The sequence below is a fragment of the Anas platyrhynchos genome, chromosome 2 (genome assembly GCF_047663525.1).
Source record: "Anas platyrhynchos isolate ZD024472 breed Pekin duck chromosome 2, IASCAAS_PekinDuck_T2T, whole genome shotgun sequence".
Lineage (NCBI taxonomy): Eukaryota > Metazoa > Chordata > Aves > Anseriformes > Anatidae > Anas > Anas platyrhynchos.
The window spans coordinates 38,470,887-38,492,375 of record NC_092588.1 but is presented as its reverse complement, the minus strand read 5'-3'; the positions used below and the strand labels follow the sequence as shown (position 1 = coordinate 38,492,375).

Genomic DNA, 21,489 nt, shown 5'->3' with positions numbered 1-21,489 from the left:
CTTAGGCATCTACCATGCACTTGAGCTAGTCACCATGTCAAGACAAAAAGGTAGACCTTTTTGGAGCTTCTGGCTAGGAAACCCGGTATTGAGCTAAACACTAGGGGGTTTGTATGTTTTTGTTTGGTTATTCCTTGGTGTGCTTTAGTGGACTCTCTGTATTTTGTTACTTTAGTTTCTGTAAAAATGGGCTGGGACATATGGTCAAGTGCATATGCAAGTGTGTTCTGATTGTCTTAGTCACTCCACTGAGAAAAGTTACAAATGACAGAAAATACATTCAGCAGTTTCAATACAAAGTGCTTTCTTAAACTGGAGTAACAGGATGATTTCTGAAGACTGAGCACATAGAAATGTGTTGTGCCAGTGTTACTCTTCAGTAGCAGAATCCAGATCAAGTTCTTGAATTCAAGAGGACCTTATACTAAGAAAAGTACAGTGACTATGGGAAGAGAAAGTTCTCTGTATGCGAATTCTGTAGGTCTAGCTGAAACATAGCTTGTGTTTGATAAATATTTCATTCTTGTTTTTCATGGTTTTAAATTAGAGTAATTTCCTGTAGCTGTGCAGATAACTATCTTACTGCATACGCTCTTTTTTCAGCATTATTATTTCTTAATCATGTACTGTTCTATCTTTGAATTCAGCTAAAGCTTCTGTTAGAACTAAAGTAAGCATTTATTCTAACAACTTTCAGGTGCTAGGTAACACTTTGAAAAACATGAGCATGAGGAACTCAAGATCTATAACTACTAATATATTTTTTTCAGGGCTGTACTTTTTTTTTTTTAATATGGGAAGAAAGGGTTATACCTCTGTCCTTTAAGTGGTTTTTATCCACATAAACTGTGTTCTAACTGCTCTCCCAAAAAGCATTTTTATAAATGCAGAAGTTGTTTTGTGTTGATTGTTGCATGTTAGTGAGAGATCTCTCTTCTGAGTTAAAGAAGGCTCAAAACAGCTGTGGGTTGTTTGAAGGTGATTAAAGTGTAAGTTGATGAGCATGTTCTTTTAAGTGCTGAGATTTTTATGGAATATTTTTCTATAAGAACTGTCTAATTTATCTAATATCTGAAGTTTTTCACCAGTGAATATGAAGATGACTCTTGCATCCTGTAGCTGTTTGACACACGTTATTTATCAAGTACAGGGGAAATTGATTAACTGTGGAGCAGAATTGTGTAAAATTGAATTCAGAACAGTTTTCTGTTTTTTCATAATAAAATGATTACTGAAAGAATTCCATCTGAAGACTGTTGAAAGCTGGCTGCAGTTTATGATATAACGGATAAAATCTGCATCCTTGGCCTTCCAACAACCTTTACACCAGCAGATGGTGGGCGTAAAGATGTCATTCATCATTTATTTACAATGGGCTTTATTTATTCTAGTGTCAACAGCTGCCCCAGGGAGCGGGTTATTGAATTCAAATGTGAAGCTCTGGGTTATTTGCTTCCTTTCAAATTTGTCTTCAGAGCTTAGTTGCTAGGAGTCCATTCTGTGCTCTAATAATGATTCATGTATTGTGAAGCCATTCAGTAAATTGGGTTGTCAGGGATTGCCAAAAAAGGTTTAGAGGTCTTGTTCCGATTTTTTTTAACAGCGCTGTGCTGTAGTTGGTGTCTTCTCATTATGTGCCTTCTTTTGCCCGTGTAAGAGACTTTGTCCCCAGTTGTCCCTGCTCTGATTTCCCCTCCGTACACCTTCTTGCCCTCTCAAAAGTAGTAAATTTTTAGCAACAAAACATAAATGTGAGACATGAAATAATGCAACTTTGTCTTCTACAGGCAGGACAGGAGTCCTTCCGTTCCATTACAAGGTCATACTACAGAGGGGCAGCAGGGGCTTTACTAGTGTATGACATAACAAGGTGAGAATGTGGAGGAAGTTATAACTGGTTTAAAATTACGTCTTTTCTGTATATCACAGTACAGTTCTACAGTGTAAAAATGTCTAATTTAGCATTTTTATAAATAGGTGCAATCTAATGTTTTACCATGTTCATTATGTGCTCAAAATCAAGATACAGCCTATGTTTAGTATATAAATACTTCAAATTTTCTCAGTATAATGGTTGAGGAAAAAATATGTGTAAACTCTTTGGAAGAATGAGTCAAAATATTTTTGTAAACTCTTTGACCATGAACCTCTGAATTACCTTTATTGAGAAAGACCTTAAAGTATTTCATGAATTCTTTTCTTTCTTTTCTTGTGGTTTTATTACCATGAACTGTATTTTTTCTTTCACTGTAGCAAACTTTTTACTGAAGTACCAATCTGGAGAGAGAAAATAAATATATATATAAATACACATATATGTATGTATGTATATATATATACATATAAACCATCAGTCTGATTACGTAAAAATACCCGGAAACCTCTACTTACAATATGAGGAGAATACACTTCTGCTGCCTTGAATAAAGTGTCTATATAACTTGTATCTGCAAAACTGTGGGGTGATTTTTAACTAGAGAACAATTGGTTTGTACACATATTCATGCTCCCAAGATAACTATTTGGTTGTATGGTTCCCCTTGTGAATCTTGGATCTCATTGCTGAATTACGCAAAAACTTTAAATGGAGACTCCCTAGGCATTTTTCCTTTTGTTCCATGTTTATTTTTTTTAAATATCAGAGAGCAATGTGTTCTTTCATTTGCTGCAAGCCAACTAGAATATTTAATTCATAAGTATATGTTTTTATGCTTGTGAAAAACACACAAGTATGTGATTTAATTTAATTTAGCATACATATTCTATATGATCTGTAACGTTATCTTCTTATACTCTAATTTAAAAGACTTTAATGTCTTTAATGAATTTTGCAGTCTTTTATTGAATTTACAAATTCACAGAAAATGTCTTTTTTTTTGCCAGCAATAGAGCAAATTATGAACTGTATGAACTCATGACTACTTGTGTTGTTACTTGAATTGGTTTGAGCATGTTACAGACTTTTAATGCACCATTCAGCGGACTAATATACTTGTGGAATGGCAGATTTTTTTGGCTATAAGAATCCTTTTTACTCTTTGTAGGAAATCTTTTCAGGTACTCTTTAGGCAGAGTCCATTAAAGCTCCTTGTTTTACTAATTTTTTGTTTGCTTGTTTTCACTCTCAGGAAGGCAATACTAGCTTTTATCCCTGAAACCTGTGTAATAATGCATGAATTCATTGCACAGATTGAGAATCTAGCTAAGGGAAGGGAAAAGAATTTCTTGTAATACTGCTTTTAATTTTCATTCTCTTCCATACTCAGGAGGGACACTTTCAACCACTTGACAACCTGGTTAGAAGATGCTCGTCAACATTCCAATTCCAACATGGTTATAATGCTTATTGGAAATAAAAGGTAAAATTCAATCAGTCATGATTTTGTAGATACTAGAGATTTAAAGCTTGTTTTTCTCAATACCTTTTTTCTTTCTAAATGGTGATTCCATAATAAGCACCTAGATCTGTCCCTTATAAAGGGAGTATGGCTCCTAATTTAGGTGTTCTAAAGTGGTTTGCATTTTTGGTTAAGAATGACAGCAGAGAAAATGTCATTAAACAAAGTGAAGCCCATACTACTGGATTCACTTCAAAATGTTTACGAAATATAAAACTTGCATACCTCAATAATTACATGAGATGCTTCTGAACTTCAAGCCTACTTTATGTTCTATCTGTTTCAGCTAGGAGTGTGGTCAGAGAATGGTTTTTAACTATTTCCTTGTGAGTTCAGGCAGTTCTTAGACACTAAGTTATACAAGTTCAAAAGGTTTGGAAGTTTGTTACCAAATTTGGAAACGATTATCTACTTGGCCTTTTCATCAGCTAGAGTGTCCAGAGTTCTAAAATAGTTCCCTGTTGATGCTGAGACTTGTTTTTTTTTTTTTTTTTTTTTTTTTAATATCAAAAGCATCATCTCAGAACTTATAGTTCAACCCATTAGTTGTGAGCCTTTACCTGAATGGCATTAGCTTGTCTCCATGAAATTCTTGAAGGTAAAGATGCCAGTTGAAGTAACAGTATGCTTGTCCCCTGAATTTTAAAGAACAGCTGGATCATTTTTAGATGCTGCTGAGAAACAGCCTTGTAGTAAATACAGTCTAGTTTGGCCTGTTCACCTCTTGTTTCATTCTTTTTTTTCCCCTTCCTTCCACTTCTTTTCCCTGTATTTGCCATCATTCTTCCTCCAAAAAATCCCATTAAGCAATAAATGATTATGAAGCTTACCCGTATTTTTATATAAAATGTGGAAAATGACTAGCAGAGTTCTTTTTAGTAGAAGAATGTGATAAGTATAGTGTTCACAATTGTTACAAAAGGTAATCTAACTTATTAAATGAAGATTTGGTAAGCCCATGAAAGCAATGACCAACATTTTTTTATGCTTATGTGAGTAAAAAAGTGGCACAGAAATAACATGCACTTTTTTTTTCAGAAAATACTGTGTAAATTTGTATACTTAGTTAAGACATTCGTAATTATTCCTGATTATTCTTAGCTGTTAAAGCAAAGTAAATTTTGATGTCTTGCAGACTATATACCATGTGGTTGTATGTTATATAATATGCTACTTGCAGCAAGTTCAGTAATTATCCCAGTTAAACTAGGGTTTATTCACACAGTAAATTTACTTAGATTATGTATTCTAAGTTGCAGATTGTGGTGCCACAGGAAGCAAAAGTTCTTTAAGAAGCTTTTTAAAGGGCATTATTTTCAAGCCTCAAAGAGGAGAATGGGAAGGAAACTCCTTCGTTTGCACTGCATTATACCAAAAGAATGTTACTGGAGCTCTTACAGTAGAGCGTACTGCTCTAAAGACTTATGGAAGGAAGAACACACATACTAGCATAAGATTTTTTTAAACAGTAAATTGTATAGGTCCCAAAAGTGCACTTACAATACAATTAATTGTACTACTAACTTAATACTAGATTTGAAGGGTATTGAGAAATTAAGCTGAAATATAATAGCTGCTTTTTGAAAACATTACGTATACTGGAATTGAAACATGACAAATACTATACTTGATCTCCTTTCCAGAACAAAGCATAGCTATATTGATCTAGTAAGACCAAATGCTTCGAATTATTGGAATGGGATGTATGGAGAGAGGAAGACAACTGTGGTTAGTAGAAGCAGTTAAAGCTCTTATATGGATAAGTTTAGATATCAGTAGTGAGTACTGAGTGGGTTATCATTGCAGTTTCCAATGCAGCTGCACTATTTCAAATAAAAAAGATGTTTATTTCTATTTTATCATGGAGATAACACTGTAGTGAATCAAGCTTTAGATAAGATATTTTGGAGTGTAGCGTGGTAGTAGCAATGAAGTTCAAGTTCAAAAATACAATGTCAAACAGCTACCTCGGGGACATGAGAAAGAGCACCTTGTTTATGTTATCTTAAGCCTGAGACTGAGATACTGGGAATGCTTACATATAATTAACATCAACTTATTTTTTTCTATGAGAAGACATTTTTTGTATCCTTATCTCAAATGCTCTATGTTCAAATGATGTACTGAATTATCTTGACTCTATTACTTATCTGAGTTAGCATATAGTTGTAAAAACAACAAAAACCTACTTTGCTGCAAAATAGATGCCAAGTGAGTATGATTTCTGTTTCATATGTGTGTAATTGCAAGAGTGGCAGCCCAGTATTAAATGTCTTACTAGCACTCTGGCTATAAATTAAACCTCTGTATTTGCATGCTGTTTATTTAGAATTTATATATATGAAAGTGTGTGTTTACATGCGTAATTTAAAGACAAATTATATATATAAAATTATATAAAAAAATACAGCATTATATTGTTCAGAATGTAATACACTTAGAAAGAAGGACAGAAACTGTGTATCACTGTAGTTTTAACAACTAAAGAAGTTCTAAAAAGTAGGAGTGAAATACTTATGAGCCCATATGACTTAGAAGTGGTTTTGTCTTTCGTTGTCCAGTCCAAGAAGGTTTTCTATGTTCTATTTTTGTAATATTTAACTTTCTTACAGACTGGAAAGCAGGAAGCAAGAAAATGTGTTACAGTCACTTTAAGTTCTGCTGCTGTTAAAAGGCTAGGTCCTGCACGGAGTTTCAAAACCTAAATGCTAGGTCATCAGGAAGGAGCAGCTAATATAGTTGAAAATAACACTTTGGTTCATAGATAATATGATACTAGAAAAATGATATTTATCTAAAATGAGAATGTCTAAAGTTAGCATTTGAGGAGTAGCTAGCTAAGTATATACCTATTCTGTTGAAAGGCATTTCATGAACTCTTTAAGATCTGTGTCAGCTAGAACTGATAACTCAGGTGTGATGACTGTGGCTACTCCATATGTTGCAAGTGCAAAGCTTATAGTAATTCTACTTTATGTAAACGTTTGAATAGATCTTTGTATGTACATAAGTTGTAATGGGGACTGTTGGCTTATAAGTACATCTCTGAAGAATGATATTTACCTGGACAGGTTAGACCACAGGAATAACTTTTTTTTTTCCATCTTAGTGATTTAGAATCTAGACGAGAAGTCAAGAAAGAGGAAGGTGAAGCATTTGCACGAGAGCATGGACTTATCTTTATGGAGACGTCTGCCAAAACTGCTTCCAACGTAGAGGAGGTAACTTTGCTTAACATTGTCACTTCAGTAAAAACAGTTGTTTTCAAATGCATTCTGTAGTTTGTACAGATGTTATTCCTCTAGATTTTGGCTTTCTCCACTTGAATCAGCTACTCTTTAATTTGTAGTATGAGAAAGATGTTGTCTAAATTTAATCTGATTGCACAGCACCAAAGATATTGTTGAGATTCCATTAACTACTAAGCTTATTTTTAAAAATGCATAATCAGTGAAATGAGTATACCTGTTTTGTAATCTGAAATTTGAAACTGAATAGATTTGCTAGTGCAAAGCAAGAAAAACAATCAGTGTCTTTGACAAATGTCAATCTAACCAGTTCTTAAAGACCTCTTATCTTTCACGTGCTCTTCAGAGCGAGCTATTGCAATACTTTGGTATCCCAACTGTAAACAGTTTTCATCTTTCTCCACCACCACCTAGCAGGAATCTTCTTTGCTGCAGTTCACGCACACAATTTCTGTCCTCCAGAGAGCTGTCAAAGAGGTCATTATCTTGGTTACTGTAGTCTGTTATGTATTCAAATGTTATGCTTTTCAGTCTTAGCTATTTTAGAGTAAAGAACTTCATTCCCTTGAAATTTGCATATAGTTCCTGTTCCTGGGTATATATGAGTTCTTACCTATGTCACCTTGGTCTGCTACACATCTGTCTTGAAGGATGGTTGTGGTGGGTTGATCTGAGTCAGCAATTCAAAACCTACCCAGTTGCACACTTTACACCACTTGTCCAGTGGCATGGGGTAGAGAATCAGAAGAGTCAAAGCGAGAAGGACTTGTGGATCAACATAAAGAAAGCTTAGTAAGTGAAGGGAAGGAGGGGGAGAGTACTGGTAAGGCGGTCACTCCCAACTTCCCATAAACAGATCGATTCCCAGACAGTCTCTGAGCAGCAGCTGTTCAGAAAGGCTACCTCTTGTTTTTTATTGCTGAGCATTATAATTGTATAATATGAAATATCCCTCTGGCCAAGTCAGGTCATCCATCTGGTTGTGTCTCCTGCAACTTCTTGCCTACCCCAAGCCTAATTGCTGAGGGAGTCGAAGCAGGAAAAAAAAAAAAAAACTTGACATTGTGCATGCAATCTTTAGAAGCAGCTAAAACATTGTTATCAATGCAGATCCAAAACACGGCACCATATATGCTGTTATAAAGAAAATTAACTCCATCCCAGCCAGACCCAGTACAGTGGTGGACAAAGAACTCCAGATGACATGTTAATGCTGTGTAAAACAGAAAGATCACTTCATTTCAATTTCACTGAAATTCTTCTCTCAGAGGGCAGTGAGGCACTGGTACAGGTTGCCCAGAGAAGCTGTGGATGCCCCATCCCTGGATGTGTTCAAGGCCAGGTTGGATGGGGCGCTGGGCAACCTGATCTAGTAGCAGGTGTCTCTGCCCATGCCCATGGTTGGAACTAGGTGATCTTAATGGTCCCTTCCAACCCAAACCATTCTGTGACTTGTCTTTCAGACCTGTACTCAGTTCCTGCATCCCAGCTTATTAGCTTTTTTAAGTAGCATGCCATAGTTCAGCTTCTCATACTACATAATCTGTTCTTAATCTTTTCTAAAATAGTCCTAAATTCAAGATGGTGGGCAACCAATTAGGTACTGGTTTAGTAGTAATGCTCTCTAGTTTTGAAATTTTGAAAAGTTACAGTAAGAATAGCATACAGCCTTCAGTTACTTCATTCTGTTTTATTACTGTGTAGTTTTAACATTGTCACCTATTTCTATGACAAAAAGTGATTCCTAGTGGATGACTTGTCTGGTGCCTAAAGCACCTATGACTATCAGAAGGAACATCAGCAGAGAGTTCGTTCTTAAATAAGTTCAAATAGAATCCTCTCTTCCTGGTTCTCTGAGTGAGTGATTGTACTAACTTCAACTCCGATGGAGAAGCTTGAGGATTTAATTCTTTGTAGTGACAGTCAAATGCATTCCTTAAGCGGTACTCTCAATCAATACTAAAAGAGGTAGCATGATCTACTCTAGTTACAGCTGAAAGAGCAAAATCCTAACTTTTGAGTTAATAAGTGAGGAGAAGTAGTACGCACAGGAAATGAAAGTTTATCATTTCATGGACAATCAAAGAGGCCACTTACATTTTTGTCATTCTGCTGATTCTGGATTGTTCAGTATCAAAAAAAATCGTGAGGGGAGCAAGGGAAGAAATTGTGTGAAATGGGCAGCATTAGAAGAAAGATCAAGAGGTATGCAGAACTGAGGCAGACGTAGAAAGCCTTCAGCACATGGCTTCAGGACTGGAAAGAAATTACAGTTTTCTGACTGGCTGAGGATGTAAAAACTAAACAAAGAACAGCATTTGAGGTAATTCCGTGAAAATTAGATGAAATTTTAAGCAGAAGAAATCCGTGGCCATGTGTTCACAAATCTTACCTTATGCAGTAGCAATGCAAAACATTTTTGTTTTTTGTTTTTTTTTTTTGGGGGGGGGGGGGGAGAATAAGAAATTGAAGTTTTTGACTAGAAAGAGTACGTGTTTATACTGTTGAATTTTTCATGTAACAAATCAAAAATGGATTGAAAAAAAAATAGATTGGAAATAAATCTAAAAGGCTGGGCTCCTGTTCTTTTTACCCCTCAGTAGGAAATATCCTTCAAAAAGAGTGATTTGGAGAAAAGACATTATTACTGTAAGACTCGTGTACATATGGAAATGCATAGATAGAGCAGGCCAGAGCATTCATACATAACAACCAGTGTCTTGTTTCCTCTTTCCGTTCTCAGAAGAGGGATTTTGCCTTGCTGAGACTTTATAATTGACTAATAAAGCCTTGGCCTACTGCATTTGTCCCAGTGCTACATTTGCTTTAGTGGCCGCTATATAAAACAAAGTAGTAATGGAAGTGTAAAGTGATGACAAAGAAGCTGTGCAGTATCCAATAATAAGACTTTAACTATTCTTCCACTCATTTGAAAAAAACAGATCGAATTTTGAGGTGTCTGTCTGAAGTAGAATTGGGAAGGAAATCCATTCTTCCTGGCCAGATATGCTTTGTAGCTATGGAGCTGATGCTCTAACTGGTTTCTGAATCTGAGGCTTGTTGTACTGATGGCAAAAGACAACTGTCAAGGGTTTAGAAATAATCATCACGGATTGTTCATACGTGCCCTTTTGCAAACCATCTTAAAAACATGTAATGATTGCTGTAATTCTCTAGAGCCTTATCCTCAATGTATGGAAGCTGTCTGTATCATTATGAATATGTACAGCTTGCAGTGTACAGCTTTCATTCCACTAGTGTAAAGAAAGTATAACAAGTAGTTTTTATCCATGTTAGTTATTCTTGAGACACTGTTTGCTCTACAGGTACTTGTATTCTCTGCCCTTTTGGTATCTCACCACATTCCACATTTTATGAACCTCTACTTCAGCAGGGCATGCCATTGTATGTTGATCGATTCTGTCCTATTAGACAGAATGACACAGAAGCTTAGATTGTTTGCCACATGAGCATTTCTGCACATCTAGTGTAAGACCTGGCATACTTTTCTTAACTTTATCTCTGGTCCAGACTAATACCTGGCCCTGCAACAACAGGGCTAATAACAGTGTGGCCCTTCTGTGCTGAACGCTAAGTTCTTGTCACAGGGGGATTCAGGAGGAGCAGAGTGGCAGTACGGGCTGGTGATGCTACATGGGTTCATCATCATGAAGCATAAGCGTACAGCTGTTCAAGTCCTGTGGTCCTAGTCAGTGCCATTCAGTGGACAGGCTACCCACGTTTCATGAGGATGTATTACTGAAACACAGCAGTACATGGATGCGTCTACTGTCCTGTACCAGAAGCAGTTAAATGGCCAGAGGAAACTTATCGCTAACAGATTCCGTTTATCACTCTAGTTGAAAATACATTGTTCTTACAGAGTGATGAGGCAAGCCACCAGATAACGTGATCAGTTCAACATTGTTTTTGACCCAACGTCATCTTAACATGCCTCATAAACAACTACAATAGAGATTTGTAAGATAATGGTAGTCTTTGGCTGTTTCTTTAAATGAACAAACCAGCTCCTGTTATTAGTGTTATTTTTGTTTCCCTTCTGAAAACCCAGATTCTGCCACTGTGTAGTGCCTTAGTCAGTTCCTAGCTGTAGCTGTGCATTGTCCTGCTCAGATCTTAAGACAGTTTTAAAACATTCATTCTGTTCTTCAGTATGATCTGTTAACCTACATCTTGGATGGCAACCTTTGGCAGCAGAGAATATCCTGTTAGCTGTTCATGTAGTGCAAGGCTGTTAATGGGATGTTTATATCCTGTTTGCACAATAGGCAATTAATAGCTGGGAGCAGGAAGTAGACGCAGGCTCTTCCTTCAGAGCTTCCATGGAGGCGTGTAAGAATTCAGTGTGGCCACAGAATTAAATCATCACATGTAATGTGGAATGTGATGAGGATGGGAGAGTTTCTGAATCACTGGGAGGGTAAAAGGACTGGGCGGGGGGTTATTTGACTGGCTATCATTTGGCTGCTGTCGCAAGACCAGTTATACTGCCTCTTCAGCCATATCATACTTGTAGAAAGAGTTTTTTGTTGTTATCAACTTCCCTTTAGCTTCTGTCTAAAGCCATCAAAATAGACAGCCTACTATCAACAGCCAACTGACTTTTTTTGCATTTTTCTTCAGTGCTTTCCGAGCTGTGTCAACATCAGTTGCTTTTCCACCTTGTATTAAAACTACGTGTAATACTTAAGACTTTTTTCTCTCATTTGCAAGAGACATTAACAACTGTATCACACTTTCCATTGGTGGTTCAACAACAGCACATGACTGTTGTAGTCTTACCTGAAATGTGCAGTTCAGAGCTTGCTGTGTGGTTTCTTCTGGGGCAGTGTCTAACACGTGCACGGGTAGAATAGAGTTATCTGCATGAACCGTAAGGTCTTCTACAGCACTCGGTAGTTATCTTTGCATCCCTGGAATATCATTTGTTTGAGTCCACTTACAGGCACTGATTGTAAAGAAGTAAAGATGTATTTGGAAAGCTGGAGTAACTTCGTGCCTTCCTCTTGTGCTCCATACTGCTAGTTCAATAATGACTAACACCATCAACCTTAAGCAAAAGAGTTTTCTGGATCTGGTCAGACCAGCACCAGACACCACTGCTGTTCAGAAGCTGATCTCGCCGAGCTCTACTAGCATGTCACTGACTCCTGGTGTGGCAGTTGGTTTCAGTAAGTTGTTTCCCAAACTGATGGGATTATATAGCCCTATGCCCAGCTTTCGTTTTAGACTACTGTCTTTGTTGTTCCAAGTCGTCTGCACATAAATAGAATGCATTAATGCAGTCATTGTTCAGGATTAAATCTGAATGGACTAACCGCTTCAACCCAGTGTTTGAACATACAGCTGGATGGTCAATCGACAGTTTTGTTTCACTTGTAACTTAATTTTCTCTTCAGGCAGTTTCTTTCATACTTCTGTTTAAACAGAAAGTGGAGACTCAAAACCCCTGTAGTTTCAACAGGGCTCAGCCACAGATAATGGAAGGATGATAGCTTTTGTAATCTCCTAAAGGGCAAAAATGAAAATCCCACAGAAAGATGAGATTCTTACCAGTTCCAAATTAGAACTGATGTTTTCTAGAATTTGTTTTTTCCCTTCCTTTTACCCTCTTTAAACATGACTAACTGCTGGTACACAAACGGCTGCTTGACCTGGTGATCTATTTAGCAAGGATTTAGTTGATACAACTTGAAGATACAGCTTGAAACTTCAAGGTGTTAGTAGCTTTAATAGTGAAGTGACATAAAATGTAATCTGACTAGAACTTCCAGAACAGTAGGATTACTTGTATGTGAAAGGTGTGGTTTTTAAATTTTATTTGGTTTGCCTCAAGTTGTATCAAAACCAGGATTCCTTCAAGTTCATTGAAATTTCTGTGACCCTTCAGCTGTGTGAAGCTGAACCATTTTCTCCCATGAGGAAATAGGTGTAGGAAATCTGTAGGGGAGAGAAGGGGCAAGATACCTGACTTCAGTGAAGATTCCCAGCTTTTATCTCCTTGTGGGAAATCCTTGGACAGCGCCCCAACTCTGCTGCAAGGAATAGTGACTGCCATGGTTCTTGGGGCTTCTGAGCATCCTGAGGTGTAATCATAATAAAATTCTCAGTTAAGGGTTCCAGGCTTTAAATGACAGAATGAAAAGTATCATATGGTTGTCTGCCTGAGCCATAGATTTTGCTCTATAAGTAGTTCGTGAGTTATGTGTTTATCTTTTCCTCAGGTGCACCATCTCTTGTAACTGTTCAGCAGCAGCTGCAGCACTTCTTGAGAAGCTTCAAGCTAGTAATGTGCTTCTTCCCAATAAGTTTGTCAAAGACAGCACAAGCCAATTACTTTCAAGTTCTGTTTTGGGCCTGTGCACCTTGCTTTCATATTTAAAGCCACAAATGTGTAAGGGCACTTCTTGGGGTGTGGGTTCGTTATACAGCAACTTCCCTGCTGTTTGATAACTAAACCCTCTGTAAGCCCTTTGGTGACCCGGGCTTCTTTCTGAAGGATCATTTAATTGGAAAAAAACATTGTATTTCTGTGCATAAAACAGCTGCTCAGAGCTTTGGGATCCCCCTTTGTAAGTGACTATGCAGCACTACTTATGCTCCGGGATGTTGAACGCCCTACTGAATAAATCCATTTGTGGTCTGTATCGTTACTGTTTCCAAATGTGTCCTTGAGTACTAGAGTAATGAACTAATCTTACTGCTGGAGCATCGCAAATTGGGAGGAAGACAAACTTCTAGGTGTTGGCTGACCACAGAGGTGAAGGCCATGCTTCAAAATTTGAGATATGTTACAGTTAAGTGTTCTTGAGTTAAGAGTAGGAAAGCATTCAGAAATAATGAACTCGAACCAATTTGTGTTTCAAAGCACTAAATTTAATATAGCCACCAGAGGGCAGCATGTTACACGAACTGGAAATGCAGAACATGATATATTTTGATTTTGAGCAAAGATGGACTTGTAAAATCTGAGTTTTGAAAAGTAACAGTGATCCATTTACAAGTTCGTTATGCTCAGCTTGGAGCTAAGTCATCAAATACTCATCACGGCAATAGCTTTAGTGTCTGCAAGACGTGATTTGCACATTTTGTCACATCTGCCAAATCTAAATATAATTGTTCTATAGCTTGTGTTCTGGTGCCTTCAGCTTATTATTACTCTTACATACAACTTGCATATGACAGAGGTAACAGGAGCTTACTCCTTTACTTCCTGCATTTTTTTATTTTTTTTTTTTTTTTACTAGTAACAGAATTCATTCTTCCTGGTTTTGTCTCTAGGGCAGTAAACCTGTTATTTGTTTACTTTGATAAAATAGATGTCAAATTGCTTTTGTTTTATAGTCAGTGGTTTTAGGATTAATTTATCTTGAGTGCAGCATCTGTGCTTTTCGGTTGTTGTTCTTTTGGGTTTGCTTGTTTGTTTTCTGAGGTGGACATTTTGAGTCTTTGTGATTTCTATAAAGCGATGTGACCTAGGAAACCCCTTATGTAAATATCTGAAGTGATATTTTACTCAGATATCATGACTCAGAACCCTCCTTCATTTGCTTTCCACTAGGTGCAGGTGTGACACAGCAGGCAGATCGCATCTTACAAGACTCAGTTTCCCTGTTTGTACAGTAATGTCATTTTCCTCAGCAGGGTGTTACCGTTATCAGTGTTGGCAAACCTAGTTATAAGGAGAACACAATAGAAAAATGTTATATTGAAAGAAATCACTAAATCAGTGCACAACTTCTGTAGAATTTTTTTGTAAAGCGCTGTGGTGATAGATGCATTCAGTAGTCTCTTAGGCGTAAAAGCATCAGTAACTTGTGATTTAGGAAGATTAAAACCAGGAGTTAAACACGAAGTGTAGACATTCCTAAAGATGCAGTGATTTCTTTAATTTTCCTCAAATGTACCCTAGAATTTGTATATTTGGAAGTCTACTCATAAAGGGAAGAGAGTTTTTTTGCAGACTTATGTTAACATAGGAGCTGTGTAGCAGGGACTTGCCATCTTTCAGGTGACTGTGTGTAGAGCCAGGCAGAACCCAGTGCTGCCTGTCTGGAGTTGGTGAGAGTAAACTGGGCTGGACTTGAGTCGGTCGGGGGTGGAGAGGCATCAGTGTCTTTGTATTGTGGTTTAATAACAGCTGCGTTACCAGGATCCACAGGGCAACTGCAGCAGGCTTGGTAGGCAGCCAGCCTGGGTCCGCGTGGGCTTACTGGTTGAAGTCTTGTGTTGTGTGGAAGTGGCTGAGCTGCACCTGGATCCAAGTTGGCATGTGAAGTGCTACAGCTGTGTTCTTGCAGTCCCCTGCACGTGGGCTAATAAATGCAAACTGGATTTGAGGGGAAACAGCTCTGTCTCTTTGCATCCATGGCTCGGTTAATCTGCAAACAGGATAAACTGCCCATAAATAATTGAGAGTTTATAGTATACTGCATGTTCCAGATAAGAGTTAGAACATGCAGTATAAAAAGAAATTTTTAGAAGAAGCCAATTACACAGAGTTCACCTTCTTGTCCTTGCTATAATTGGGGCACTAGCATACAATGCCAAAATCTGATATGATATTCTTAAAGTGACTAAAGTGCTGTTTTTAGTAAGGTTCTCAGGTGGGTATTTTAGGTCCACTTACACTTTGAGGCATAAGCTAACTTAAAATACATGGATGGAGGTCTTTAAACAAATGGAGGTCTTTAGGGATGCAAGTTTCTTTCCATGGCTGAACAGTAGTAATTTTTCAGAATCTGTGCTAACTGAAGAAAGCAAGGCATAGTTTTTTTTAGATGATGTATTCTTGTGAAACCGGTGTTTTCAAACAGGAATTATTTATATGTGACCCAGTATAGCCTGGCACTTTGCCATGCAGAATACCTGTATGTGCTGTCCTAACACTGATATTTGGTGTACCAGAATCACAGCAGAAATTTGGTAATCAGATTGTCTTCAGACAAGTGAAATGATAGAACTGAGATGAGTTGGAATATTTTGATTTTTCAGATCAAGAATTTCTCAGGAAATGTATTTAGTGTTAAAATACACCATTTGTACTGAAGTCAGCATGCTTTTATGCGTTGTACAGTACATATGTAATAACCCTGTTGAATAGGGGGGTGCATTTTATCATTATTGTGAGTATAGATACATTCTCACAGTGATCTCTTCCTGAACGTAGCACCCAGAAGATAATTTGTTAGTTTGGAGTTGGTAGTCTGGCAAAATTTTAGGTGGTTGGTCTAAAGTAATTTTTATAGATGTAATTTAATTCTCATGAAATTAATTCCAAGAGCCTAAGCGTACTTAGCCAGCTCTAGTTCCAGAATTGTTGGAAGTGCCAATTGTTAAGTGCTTGTTTACATGAAGTTATCATAACACGTTTTTAAGACTTCAAGTTCTGCTTAGTGTCCTACTTAAATGGGAACGAGCAAGCATCCTCACAGATCCCAGCTGTGACTCTGCAAAGTTTTTTGGCTTTTACCTTTCAACAGTCCCACATACGAGCCTGTTACGATAATTATGTGTTATCAGAAACCAAGATAAGTACGAATGCTTTTTCTTGTATTGAAAACTTCAATTTCTGAGGAATTTGAATCAATTCATAGTTGGCTGAAAGCCAATTTTTCTCCTCAACTCCAGCGCATGTTTGAAAAACGAACTCACTTCCTAAGTGCCTTGTGAATCTGCAATGATTAATTCTTCTCATTATTTTGCTGCAAATTCTCATGACCCTCTGTGATGATTCGATCACCCACTTAGAGTTTATGCATATTCATATCTTTCTGCTCCTGCTGCAGTCGTTCAAGTCTCCTTCACTGGCTGTGGTGTGTGCTTGGTGCAGTAATTGAGCTGCAGTAGATTGATTACTCTGGGGAGCTGTAAGGCCTTTAAAGGTGAAAACATATCAGTCCTGTTAATTAGGAAACAAAGCTCTGGTGGCAAGTTCAGCAGTCAAATGCTTCCAGTGTAGAAATGAGGAAAGGTATGATTTGTTCCTCTCCATGAACCCTGTTTACTTTTTTATATTTGAATTAGATCTGTATTTGCTGTAACGGGCTTGAGCAGAAGATAGCATATCTTGTATGATCGTGTGCTGATGGTGTTTTAAAATAAAAAGAGCCACGTATTTGATTATTGCTTGTAATTATTAGCTGCTGTTAATCACCTCTTAAATTATACATTGTCTTAGGCATTGTTTGACCTATGAAGTTAAATGAGAGATGAAAAATGGAACCAGTGATTGTGAACTTTAACCAAAAATATTTATTTATATCATTCACTCTTTCAGACCTAGCATCAAAAAGTCTTTTCTCAGAATTAACACAACACAATTTGAGAAATCATAATAAAATCTGGAGTATTTCTTTTCTACCATTAAGATGTCTATTGCTCATCATGTGCAAGATTAATTAAAGAGAATACATTCTTAAAATTAGGTGAATATTAAATGATAGCATAAGGTTTCATCCAGCAGACAGCATCCTTACATCATCATTGTAAGTACCCTGTGGTTTTATGTTGCTAAGCACTCTAATCTAGAGTGGCCTATTACAAAGATATTAAGGGTAGGGGAAACCATCTGCCACACAATCTATCCATAAGGGTCAGAAATAAATAATTTAAAAGTAATTTATATATCTTAAAAACCACTTTTTTCCCCCTGTAATTACTGGACAGCAGAATGTAGAATATATTTATTAGGAAAATGCCTCTCTTTTTTGTAAATAGCATGTGATCCATTGCTACTTGAGGGTAGGTTGTAGGATGCTGTTGGCATACCTGTTCCTCCTGAGGTAGGAAAGTCTTGCTGGAAAATACACACCAACTGGAGTCCAACCTCATGTATATCTTACACCAACCGATATCATGTCCACTTGTTTACTATTGTTTTCCTCCCTTGTTTTAGGCATTTATTAACACTGCAAAGGAGATCTACGAGAAAATCCAGGAAGGAGTTTTTGACATTAATAATGAGGTAAGTTTTAGTACTCAAAACGCTTTCTTCTTTTTTGCCTCACTTTTTTATGTGCCAAATCAACCCTCCCTAGAAAGCTGGACAGTAAAATATTTGTCTGTTACGTTTAGATATAGAATTGTCTGCCATTGTGGTAAAAATGGATTAAAATAAGTGACCCTATCCATCCATGAAGCATCACAAAATAATATAAATCCCCAAAAGAGAAGAAAATCCACTTTCATCCACTTCTCCATATGGTGTCATCTGTTTTCAAAGATAATTTTCCACTATGTAAATGGAGGACCATGTTGATATGCCAGATGCACTCCATGAGCTGTCCAGTGTAGGGGAGGGATTGCTTTGAGAGTTACATAAAAGACTTTTGAAATGTTCCTGGGTTAGGTGGCTGGATTCTGCAGGGAATAAAAGATTAGCCATTTTGTCTGTGCACATTACTGAAATTACAGATTATCAGGGCCAGTCTCTTCGGCTTGTTTTTGTGAGGTCTGGGATGTGGAGCAGGGAGCACTTCTGTAAAAGAAGAGTCTAGAAAGACAGACGTGTAATCTCTTAAATTTTGGAAGGACTGTGCTGTTGAAAAACCTGAGCAGCTAGGAGGTAGGTTCATGGCTGTAGAAAAAGCAAATTCACGTTCAGTGGTAGTAGATAGAAATATGTTAGGATCATACAAGTTCTCAGTTATCACTTACATTAGAGGCAACAGCCCATAGAACAGTTCAGCTGTGACAGTGCAAAGCAGTCAGTCGTCTCTGGTTCACAAGCTTTGTACCCCGCATCCCTAAATATTGCTGCTGAGGTCCTTAGTAAAGCCACGTGGAAATGAGTATTGCCATAACTCTGGCCAGGACTGTGAGCTTGATGCTCCTCTGAAGCGCTATAGCCCTTGAGAACTGTTCGAAGAGCAGGGAGGAAACTGGCAGGACTCAGACTCACCTCTTTCCCCATAACACATCTCAACATAAGAAAATGTTGACTAATAAAAATATTGCTGTTCTGACTCTGCAGCGGAAGTAATGAGAAACTTCAGTAGTACGAGGAGTATTTGCATTAGGAGACTTGCAGCTAAATAAGAGTGCAGTAGTAATCATTCAGACACTGATTCTGACTGAAAAACGGGTGTCCATAGGTGGTGTTTTGGTGAAACACCTTTTCTGCTCTGTTTGGTGACAAAAGTTAAAATTTTCTTTAGCATATTTTCTAAAGAAACGCACGCAGTGCAGTATAAATTGGACGGTAATCGGCGTCTGGAAAAGCGTGCTCATTGTATCTGTCGGGTTTCATATAGTAGCTGACTGCTTTACTGTGCCTTACGGAGCTTTGATTGCAATATGCTGTCAAGAGCCAACAGTCCGTGCTATTTATTTGGCTTTGGGCCAAGTCTGGCTCCTTGATTCCTCAAGAAGTTGCTACCAGCCCAGAGGGGGCAAAACCAATGAGCCATAGGGCATGCTTTTTATTAAAGAGGAGTCAAAGAGCGAAAAGAAACCACATCAGCTGCTGTCAATACTGAGCTAGTGCCAGAAACCCCAAGGCTACTACTGTTGCAGAACAACTGCCAAGCACTATAAATCTGAGATTTACTGTGACGCAAAGTTTCCTTAAGAGCTTAATTTCTGAAGCTACTGTATTACTTTTCTCAAAGTGCTGTATTTTTAGGTAAAATCCACTTGAGGGAGTGAGGGTTAAGATATAAGTGTGATTTTGATGAATGAAAGAGCTACGCTGTGTGTGGGTTCTTGGCAAGTAGCCACGTCTTTCGGGATCATAGAAATTATTGATGACACAGAACACTCGTATGCCCTTAGCCTGTACAGCTGATTCAACACAGAAAGAAACGCTGTCTGGAGAGGAAAAGTTTTATACTAAACTATTAAACCAGTGGAGGCTTTGGTGAGAGGGGGAGGTTTTACATTCCTAGCAAATGCTTAAAGCCTTGTGCCAAGCAGTACTCCTCAAATGCGATTCTCGCTCGGTGTTTTCAGGGTAGGAGTTTTAGGTACAGGATTTAACATGCACGTAACATTTAAATGAGAAAGAAAGCATCTTTCTTTAAATTATATTTAATTGCCAAGGATATTTGCTGTTGTTTTTTTTTGTTTTGTTTTTTTTTTTAAAGCATATGTTAGGAGAACTTACCATATGATTGTCTTTTTTTTAAAAAGCTTTTTGAGTGTATTTAGTTTTCTACAATAATCATACTGTGTATTGAACTTCATTTCAGGCAAACGGCATAAAAATTGGCCCTCAACATGCTGCTACTAATGCAACACTTGCAGGCAATCAGGGAGGACAACAAGCTGGTGGAGGCTGCTGTTGAGCCTGTTTTTACTTTCTAGCTGCCTGGATGGGGCCTACTAACTTGTTTGTTCACCCTTCCCTCCCTCCCCCTGCCCCGCTCGCCTCCACTGCAATTCAACTGAGACATGAAACTTGTAAGTTGGTTTCCTGTTGCAGAAGAAGACTTTATCCTTCAAATTCTTGTATAACTTTGAATAAATGGTTAATGTTCACTTAAAGACAGATTTTGGAGATTGTATTCATATCTATTTACATTTGATTTCTAGGTCAATTGATGTGATTATTTTTGTTAAATGTTGTCTTGTGCCCTTGACTACGAACTGAATTGTATTAAACACTACAAAGTCATCTGAGTATTTTAATCAGTTTGTGTAGTTAGGTTTCCCAGTTCCTGCGGTTACCTAATGTTTAATATTGTAGAGCTGTCCTCAAGTTTTTTGTCAATTTTCAAGGCTATAAAGAGCAGCAGAAGGACTCTTTTAATTCTGTATTTATCACTTTCTGTATATATAGTTTAATAACCTGCTTGGGTGTACTTGCCAAGCTAGAATTCTTTAATGCATTTGCATAAATTCTATACTACTTAGAGCTTGAAAACTACAGGAGCATTAATAGAAATTGCTTGGACGCTAAATTTTAAGCCTTTTTGACATTGTTAGCATGTTCATCCTCCCCTGTCATTATCCTGAAGTCCAAGAAGAAATGCTTAATGTATATTACTAGAGGCTACATACGTGCTATCTATTTTAATGCCAAATGTTTGCTGTTTGTCCACAATTTCCACAGCACCTCTTCAGAAATGGATTAGCTGTTTGCCTTAACGAGTACTATAGGTGAAAACAGAGTATGAATTAAAAGCAGAGGAGGAGTTGAAAACATTAAAATGGCACATTATAAACGCGTTAATCTTTTCTTAATGTTTTTTCTTGTTTACCACTTGATTTCTAGGTATATTTTTCATGCAAGGACAGTTTTTCAACCTAAATGTACAGTGGTTGTGTAAAGCTTTCTTTTAGTGACAACTTGTAATCCTAAATATATGGTAAGCATCTTGTCTATTGTGAAGAGGGTGTGAAAATAAAATCTGCCAGTTTGGAAATCTTGATGAAAATCAAAACTAGAAATGCTTTGGTACTTTTTATGGTGGGGAGGTGTGGGGGGGGAAGTTTTGCCTCAAATGAAAGGGATGCAACAGTACAAAACAAAATCCTGTGTTTAAGTGTTTATTATTAAGTACAGAATGTCATGTCACTTTTCCTACAAATGAGGGAACAGCAGAGTTTCCACCTCATCCTGTTTATATAACTTGCAGATAAAAGGGTGACATTAATGCTAGGCCATGCTTCACATATCTTAAAAGAAAAAAGAAAAAAAAAGACTGCAGAACTTTTTGTCTTACTGGACCAATACTGACTGCACCACACCACGGGGGGATGTGGATCCTTGTATCATCCATTCTTATTGTCAAAACTTTAACATCGGAACTTAATAAACTTCAGTCTGACAGGTGTAACGTAGCAGTGGTTCTGAGATTAAATAAAGTTTTGAAAATGTG

At 37.5% G+C, this 21,489-nt stretch overlaps 1 protein-coding gene across 1 annotated transcript in view; it reads left to right on the top strand.

Moving 5' to 3' along the window:
- RAB2A (RAB2A, member RAS oncogene family) overlaps positions 1–21,489 on the top strand; it is a 43,473-nt gene extending 21,984 nt beyond the window's left edge. Inside the window, exons 4-8 of the mRNA XM_038174278.2 lie at positions 1,788–1,870; positions 3,267–3,359; positions 6,508–6,619; positions 17,565–17,633; positions 19,858–21,489. Of these exons, the coding sequence (XP_038030206.1) occupies positions 1,788–1,870; positions 3,267–3,359; positions 6,508–6,619; positions 17,565–17,633; positions 19,858–19,953 (453 nt within the window). The 3' untranslated portion in view covers positions 19,954–21,489. The remainder of the gene's footprint in view (positions 1–1,787; positions 1,871–3,266; positions 3,360–6,507; positions 6,620–17,564; positions 17,634–19,857) is intronic.